At 47.5% G+C, this 8,778-nt stretch overlaps 1 protein-coding gene across 1 annotated transcript in view; it reads right to left on the reverse strand.

The window, feature by feature from the left end:
- Positions 1–4,760, reverse strand: part of LOC137425844 (endothelin-converting enzyme 1) — a 73,676-nt gene extending 68,916 nt beyond the window's left edge. The window contains exon 1 of the mRNA XM_068114570.2: positions 4,570–4,760. Coding sequence (XP_067970671.2) covers positions 4,570–4,686 — 117 coding nt within the window. The 5' untranslated portion in view covers positions 4,687–4,760. The remainder of the gene's footprint in view (positions 1–4,569) is intronic.
- Positions 4,761–8,778: the final 4,018 nt, after the last annotated feature.

An 8,778-nucleotide genomic window follows, 5' to 3' on the forward strand; every position in this document is an offset into this window, starting at 1 on the left:
TTAATAATTAAAGGCATTATAGATGCATTCTGTGACTAGATCGGAAACGTCTTCATGCAGGTGTATGAATCAAATTGGCCCACCTTCATATGAACTTTTCTGGAGCATTACTTGGTTCCTCCTAAGAACACAAGGGTAGTCCTGCATGCACATGAGATTTTTTTAAATGTCCCTTCTTTTCTCTTGTTCGACATTTTCCACAATCCATGGAATGTCCCTTCTTTTCTAGAGCTTGCCACATGGCACATACCACATAAAGGGACCTTTTCTATGTCCCTGGCATTTTTTCAAAAGAATATATATACTGTATTATATAGGTCTGGTATAACCCTAATCAGGATTATACACATGCAGCACACTTTTGAGCTGTCTCCTCTGGGTTAGTTGCAAAGTCTGGGTTAGTTGCAAAGTCTCTCCACACTCAAGATTGAACTCTCAAACGTGTCTCCTTCCTCCAAATCCTGGTGGCGTCTGGTCAAATCCGTTTCTGGTGTTTGTTCCCCCTCCATCCCCTCCCTTACCTCAAATGGCTACACAGTTGACACCGCACGTGACAAAGCCGAATGCCTCAACTCTGTGTTTGCCTCAAAATCTTGTGTCCCAAACCCATCTCTCTCTGTTCCCACCTTTCCCAGTCGAACCCAACTGCTCCTGGACTCTGTGTCCTTCTCTCCTGACAAGGTGGAGAAGTTTTTTTTTATCAAACCTCGACTCTGATTCTGCAACTGGACCAGATGGCATCAGCCCTCGGGTCCTAAAATCCTGCTCTGCCGCTCTATCTCACCCTCTCTCTGTTCTTTTCACCCTCTCTTTTGCTCAAGGTCATCTGCCAGCATCTTAGAAATCAGCAAACATTACCGCTTTACACAAAAAAGGTGCAAAAACAGATCCTTGCAACTACAGACCAATCAGCCTGCTCCCAATTATCAGCAAAGTCATGGAATCCATCATTGCTTTGGATATCAAATCCTTCCTCTTCTCCAATGGCTTGATCTCTGAGCATCAATTTGAATTCAGACCAGGTCATTCTTCTCTGGACATGTTGCTTCTGCTGTCTCAACAATGGATGGAGGTCCTCAATGCCAAACAGGAAATCAGAGCTGTCTCACTTGACATATCACGTGCCTTCGATACGGTCTGGCACCCAGCTCTGCTCACCAAACTCACCTCCTATGGTATTCAGGGAAATCTCCACTCATGGCTTGCGGATTTCCTCTCTGGTCGTAGGCAACGTGTGGCCCTGAATGGATTTCTCTCATCTTCCCTTCCTGTTCTGGCTGGAGTTCCCCAAGGTAGTGTTCTGGGCCCTGTGCTATTTCTGGTCTTCATCAATGATCTCTCCGACTCTCTGGAAAATCCTCTCTATCTCTTTGCTGATGACTCCACTATCTGCCGCTCCATTCCTCATCCCTCAGATCGGCAGTCTGCAGCCTCCTCACTCTCTGCAGACCTGGACAAAATCAAAGACTAGTCAAACAAGTGGAACATGTCTTTCAATCCTGACAAATCTCACACTCTTACAATGTCTCTCCGAAAGGACCGACTGGAAAACCCTCCCATCTACTTTCTCAACAATCCTCTCCAAGAAGTTCTGTCGCTCAAGCTTTTGGGTCTCACTATCTGCCATTATCTTTCTTGGGAAAACCACATTTCCAAGCTGGCCTCCAAAGCCAGTCGCCGACTGGGCATCCTCCGTCGTGCGAAGTCCTTCCTTGGCACACCTGAGCTCCTCACCACATACAAGGCTTTCATCCGCAGCTCAATGGAATACTGTTCCCCCCTCTGGGCTGGTGCTCCTGCCTCACACCTTGCTCGGCTTCACGCTGTTGAGGCCAAAGCTTTCAGAATCATTGGAATCTCCTGCGATGAAGTCAACTCCGAGGGCCTTTCACTCACTCACCGCAGGCAGGTTGGTGGTCTTTCTGTCTTCTACCGACTCCTCTCCGGCCTTGCTCCCCCAGCTCTCTCTGTGCTCTGTCCCCCCAATATTCCTTCAGGTCGCACAAGATCTGCCTGCAACCCTCTTATGGTTAAACTGCCAAAGTCTAGGCTCTCTGCTCACCTTCACTCTTTCATTCCCCTTTTCTCCCGCCTCTGGAACAAACTCCCCCACTCCCTTCAATCCCACTCCTCCCTCCAGGTCTTTAAAACAGCTGTTCACCACCATCTCTTATCTTCCCCCATCGAAAACCTTGATCTTTTCTACCCCCGGTAATTCACCCCAGAGTCCTTGCAGTGTTCATATGTTTTATTCCTCTCCCACCTCCCCCCAAGTCCTCCCGATGTCCCTGCTCTCAAATGTTGTGTCTGTGTCCTTCCCCCTCTCTCCCCATCTTGTCTGCCGCTCCCCTTGTTTTTTGTGTTTTGTGTGTCGGTTTTTTTTTTGTGTGATTAATGTTAGCTCTTTCACGAGCCTCGATCTTGTATACAAAAAAAAAGGAAAAAAAAGTGTACGACGTCCTGCAGATGGTTGTTAAGCTGGCTGTCCTGTCTGTTCGCATTAGTTGGTGGACCGGAGATTTCACAATGTCTTTTGTGAAGAACGGGAAAGTTATCACCGGCACCCTGAACCAATTTCCCATTCATCCTCAAATCACCTTCGGTCGGACGTTAGGCTTAATCAACTACTTCGTGAAATAAATAACATTATCCAGCTGACACCACATGGTGGGAATGTTTGGTGCCATTATAGTTTTAGAAGTGGTGGTAGTAGTAGTAGTAATAGTAGTGGTAGTAGCAGTGGTAGTAATATAAGTAGTAGTAGTCGTAGTAGTAGTAGTAATAGTAGTAGTAGTAATAGTAGTAGTAGTAATAGTAGTAATAGTAGTAGTAGTAGTACTAGTAGTTCTAGTAGTAGTAATAGTAGTAGTAGTAATAGTAGTAGTAGTAATAGTAGTAATAATAGTAGTAGTAGTAATAGTAGTAATAGTAGTAGTAGTAGTACTAGTAGTTCTAGTAGTAGTAGTAGTAGTGCTTTGGAAAGGTTACAGCGATTTGCGTTCAGAGCTCATGAAAGCTCAGGCAAACATATGTTCCCAGTTTAATGTCGCTCAATTCCTCATCTCTGCAAGTCCATGGTTTGAACTACAGTAGACAAGGTAGAGCATTTTGAAGTGAAAGCACTACCAAGACAGATAAGGGGAAGGTAAAAGAACGCCAAAGAACACCAAAAAGAATGCCAAATAACACATTTATACAAATAAGAGCAAAGAATCTTGTGGGGAGACCGTACAAAGTGCATCATTTATAGTCCAGGTTTCCTTAAACTTTTGAACAGTGTTACTATATTCTGCCGCCATGTACTCCGAAATAATGCGTGAGCGTATTAAGCCCTTCAGACATACAGAACTGTGTTCCACCACATCTTTCTCAATTTTTGCCTTCCTGGTTTTATATATTGCCATTTTTGCACAGGCTAAAATAAAGTTAACAAGGAGATCTCGTGACTTGCTTAGTTTCTTTACCGGGTGCCCGATGATAAAAAGTGTTGGAGAGAAGTGAAGCCAGAAGCGCAAGAGAAGATTTTTCATCAGTAAGAACACTGGTTCAAGACGGTGGCATTGAAGGTATATGTGAAATATAGTTTCCCTTTCACCACAAAAGCAGCAATCCTCTGAGACGTTAGTGAAGTGCCGCATCATAGATCCAGAGCTCAGTGCACCATGTAGCAAATGTAGCATGCACTGCAGCTCAGTGCATCATGTAGAGTAGTAGTAGTAGTAATAGTAGTAGTAGTAGTAGTAGTAGTAGTAGTAGTAGTAGTAGTAGTAGTACTAGCAGTGGTAGTAATATAAGTAGTAGTAGTAGTAGTAGTAGTAGTAGTAGTAGTAGTAGTAGTAGTAATAGTAGTAGTAGTAGTAGTAATACTAGGTAGTAGTAGTAGTAGTACTAGCAGTGGTAGTAATATAAGTAGTAGTAGTAGTAGTAGTAGTAGTAGTAGTAGTAGTAGTAGTAATAGTAGTAGTAGTAATATAAGTAGTAGTAGTAGTAGTAGTAGTAGTAGTAGTAGTAGCAGTATGATAATCAGACTGTGTTGCCTCCATTTGCCTTTTTTAAAGACATTTTGTTTTGACAGTTCATCTGTGAGTTAATACGACCAGTATAGGGAACAAAATACTAGAAACAGTACAGGGAAATAACATCAGTGAAAACGCGGAATTTCCTCCATGGCGTTGATGTTCCCCGAAATGCTATGACGTCATGAAGGGGAAGTACCCTGAACTTCCGCATTGACGAGAAATGTGTGTTATTTATATACCTGCTTATAGTTACTACTCGCTCGCGACCATCTATATTTATAACAACTCGTTATATTGTACAAGCTGCTCGTTCTCCTCTTGCGTCATCCGCTGTGTATATGTATTTTTTAAAAATTATTTTGCAATAACACAGCATCACAACACATCACGCAAAGCGTATTGTTATTTTGCTCTCTACAAATAACTGCAAACATTTTATGAATTCACTGAATGCATTTTTCGCTCTCGTATCTACACCAAGTGTCCACATCGCACAATAAACCATCAACAGACAACACCACAGAAGGATCCTCATATATGCCATATGTACCTGTGGAGCGGGGACGGCGTCATCCAGGGTGTTTATGTCTTCCTCGGCATCCTCTATAAGCACGTCGTAGTGATCGTTTCGGGACACAATCTCTCTCATAGTCCCCATAGACTCCATAGCTGTTCGCGATGCCCAAGCACGTCTGGAGTAAACGCATTCGCAACGCGGAAACCCCCGACAGAGTGATAGGGGCGTGGTTAACGCCACAAGCGGAGGTGTAGGGCGGGGCTAAGAGGTGCTTCAAACCACTCAGAAAGAACTCGTGAATGACTCCTTGGTTACAAAATGGAAGAGGATGCAACGTCAACAAAATCTTTAGATATAAAAGAAGAAATTTACACGCTCTTACACTCCAAATCCGTGCACGCCCAATTTAGCTCCTACACGAGCCGAGCCTTAGTATACAAAAATAAATAAATAAATTTTTTTACACACACACATACACACACACACACACACACACACACACACACACACACACACACACACACACACACACACACACACACACACACACACACACACACACACACACACACACATATATATATAAGTAAATAACAAATAAATAACATTGTTACGGTTTTGAGGTTTGTACAGTGAGTTCAATAAATGTTAAAGGTTTTCCCCCCATAGATAGTCACACAAGCAACATGTAGCCTCATTTGTAGTATAGTTATTTCTTAGTATGTGTGAGAATAGGCCATTTCCTATGTTAGTTCTGCGTTGTGTAAAGACAGGAGAATAGGCCCTACTTCTACCAATCATCCTATGTCTGTAGCCTCAACCCCTTTTGCGTTAACGTTCGTTCATATTGGGCGAGTTAACACGAGGCAGGCAGAGGAGGATCAGAGCGGAGTCGGGGCGGAGCGGCAGAAGCGATGACGTTAAGCATGAGCCGCCAATCAGAGCTCAGAGGTGATGGCGTCAGAGGGCGTGGTGAGAAGAGTCTGGTGAGTTCCAGAAGGTTCAGGAGGGGGGGGGGGGGGTGGGGTGTAGCTATAAAACCCGCTGCGCAAAGCCCTCGACAGGACTTGCACCAGTTACGGGAAAGGACTTGCTCGTTGGAGAACTTGCACGGGAGAAGGACTCATTGTTGAACTTACAGCCAGAACGTGCGGTGCTTGATGAGCTTGATGAGCTTGATGAGCCTTGCCGCACTTGCATAAGAACGGCTGAGTAACCGCCCTTTGCCGTAAAAGGCCGCCCCTTGCCGTTCCACCCGATATCTCCTTCGTTCGAGAGACGCGCTACGAGCCCCTGTCTTCGACTGCCGCCATCTTCACGGGACGTGCCGGGGACCGTGGAGAGCTGGACGAGGACCATCTCTGGACGCGTGGGGAACACCTGCTCATCTGCAATCCCCTGTGTGAGTGTGAATGAGACGGGCCCGTTGTCCCAGGGATAAGTTAAGACTGTCTAAGCTTGCTCTATGTCTCTTCATCCTTGAACTGTATATACCTGTGGGAATCATTAAATCAGTGTTCTTTCTTTCCTCCTGAATCGATCGTTCCCGTGATTTCTCCATTTGACTAAGCGTGGCACGAATAGAACCGCTTAAATCTGGGTCCATTAATTGAGACTGCGTGGATCACGTGTACGCAAACCGCTCGGCGTACTCCAACCTCACGTGGTTCGTGCGAGGCTTGCTACCTCGTTTCCGACGTGGCGCGAATACTTAGGTACGAGCGAGAATTTGGTCCTGAAACCCTATTTTGCGCTCGCCCGGAAAGGGCGTAATAAGTCTCGGTTCCGCCAAGGCCCAGTAAAGACAAGGGGATTAATCCCCCCTTGATAAGGGGAAGAAGGCCGGCGAGAGAATCGTAACAATTGGTGCCAGTAGTGGGATAGGACCCGAAGTGCGCTTAACGCACTCCAAAATTACGAGCGACAGAAATTTAGTTTTTAGGAACCAAATTTAAATGAGTGCCATGGCTAGCCAAAGTGGTCGAATGCCGGTGGGGGTAGAAGAGGAGGTAGATAACGAGGAATTAATGACCCAGGACCAACAGGAAGAATTGGAAGAAGAGGAGGACATTGATGAGGGGCCGGCAGTAGGGGTAGAAAATGGCGGCGCCTCGCACATGGCCGCGGTAGCCGAGCCCGCGGTGCCAACGGACTGGGGCCTATTTATGGCACAAATGAGGGCCTTTATGGTCAAGTCGGGTGAAGACATGAAAATGGAGGGGGACAAATCAAGAGCAGAAATGAGAGAAATAAAAGACGGGTTAACTTGGTTGGAAAACAAAATGGGTGGCCAATTGAAAGAATTGGGGGACAAATCCACCCGGGAATTGGAAGAAGTGAAAAATGAATTGGAAAGTAAAATGGGTGGCCAATTGGAAGAATTGGGGGACAAATCCACCCGGGAAATGGAAAAATTTATGGCGGCGTCGAAGTACACGAAAAAAGCAGGGAAGGACATAAGGCGCAAATTGAGCGAGGAGGTTGCAAAGGGATGCGACGAGGTAACGTGGTGCGAGGAACGCGGGGAGAGCGAGGTTGGGCAGAGCGCAGCTAAGTGGACCGAGGGGATAGAAATCGCGACTCGGGGTGTGGAAAAGCCGACGGCCGCTGAATTGGAAAAGAAAATTTTAAGCACGCCGGCAGTCGTTGAGCTAGAAAAAGAAATAAAAGAAATAGTTGAAATTGGGGAGGAAGAGACGGCAGAAATAGAGGATATAACACAGACGGAAGAAATGGAATGTTCTCAAAGTCTGTGTTTGCATTGTGATGCCGGGCTTGCTAACCCCAATAAAGGTTTGCAGGTGCTAGCGGAGAAGAGAATCCCCAAGGTGAGGAGGGGTGCGTATGGCGCGAAAGTAAATGGCGGGAAAAAGTTTTTGGCGCGCTTGGGACCGAGACGGAACCCGGGCGCTCGTGGAAGGTCTGTGGTGCAATGTGTGCGTGACTGGCGCGCATGTGAGAGAGAAGTGTGCACCGGAGCGCGAGTGTATGACGGAGTGTATCAGGGAAGAGTGTGTCGGAGATGAGTGTGAAAAAGAGTGTGCAATGGCCGAGGAGCGTGAGAGGGAATGCACACTGGAGCGTGTTGTAGAGAGTGTGCAGAAGTGCACACCAGAGCATGTGAGTACCAGAAGAGTGCACACCCGTGGACGTTACGGAGTACGTAACGGGAGAGTGTACGCGAGGGTGTGCGATGGCCGATTGTATTACGGAGTGTGTGGAGGAAAAGTGTGTAATGGAGTGCGTGAGGGGTATGAGTGCGCCTAGGTGTGCAGGTGCGAGTACGGTGTGCGAGAAAGAATGCACACCAGACCATGTGCAGAGAGAGCATGCGGTAACAAAATGTATGGAGTGTATGGGAGGCGCTGGAGCACCACGGTGTATGAGTGAGGAGTGGGTCGCGAGGTGTGTTGAGAACGCGGCTCGAGCATCGACAGACCGGGGCAGCGTTTAGCGTGACGTATAGCTGACGCGAGCCCTCGGTGAGCTGTGTGCTTTGTTTGCTGCGGGGATCGGCGCCGCGGCGGTCTCACAAGGATCGGCGTGCATGGTTCGCGCCGGGCCCCGCCCTGTATGGTTGGTGCCGCGTCGTGGCAGGAAAGGCGATCAGCACGGTTCAAGGGGGGGGGGGGGTAGGAGAGTTCGGAGCCGCGCCCCCTGGCGGCTGCGGTGCTCCGACCGTGGGCGGTTGGGTCATCGTGTGTGGGACCGCAAGGCCCCGTGCAGAGATGCCGCCTTGAACCTTGGCCCAAGCATGCCTCCTCCCCTGAATCGAAAATGCCGGACGGACCCAACCTACAGTAGACCAACCACCCACATGCATCGCTCGGCTTTTCGAAGCCGAGCTGTGACGAGAAGGTATTTCCACCCGGAGAGGCTCGAGTACAGTAATGGACGAATGGCAATAGTGTTGGCGAGTGGTGCCCTGCGTGGAGGAGTGGTGGTTTCGCCATTCCTCACACTTTTTGGGGCTCAGGAGCATTAGTTTAGGGGGGTGGCTGTGAAATGCACATGGAGGTAACAGCGATGGTTACCTCCATGGGGCACTGAAAGCTAGCCGAGGGCGGGCTAGGTTAATTGATAGGGATTTAGATGACAAGATTTAAGTAGTGACTTTTGTACCTATAGAGGGGACGTAGGTAGCTTAGGTGGTTGATAATGACGAAGGGTGTGCTTAGTGTAAGGGAAGACGGGGAAGCACGAGTTTTAGGGGAAGTAGTCAGCTGGATGATGCTGTGTGTG

Source organism: Myxine glutinosa, chromosome 4 (genome assembly GCF_964187855.1).
Source record: "Myxine glutinosa chromosome 4, kmMyxGlut1.1, whole genome shotgun sequence".
In the NCBI taxonomy this organism is placed as follows: domain Eukaryota; kingdom Metazoa; phylum Chordata; class Myxini; order Myxiniformes; family Myxinidae; genus Myxine; species Myxine glutinosa.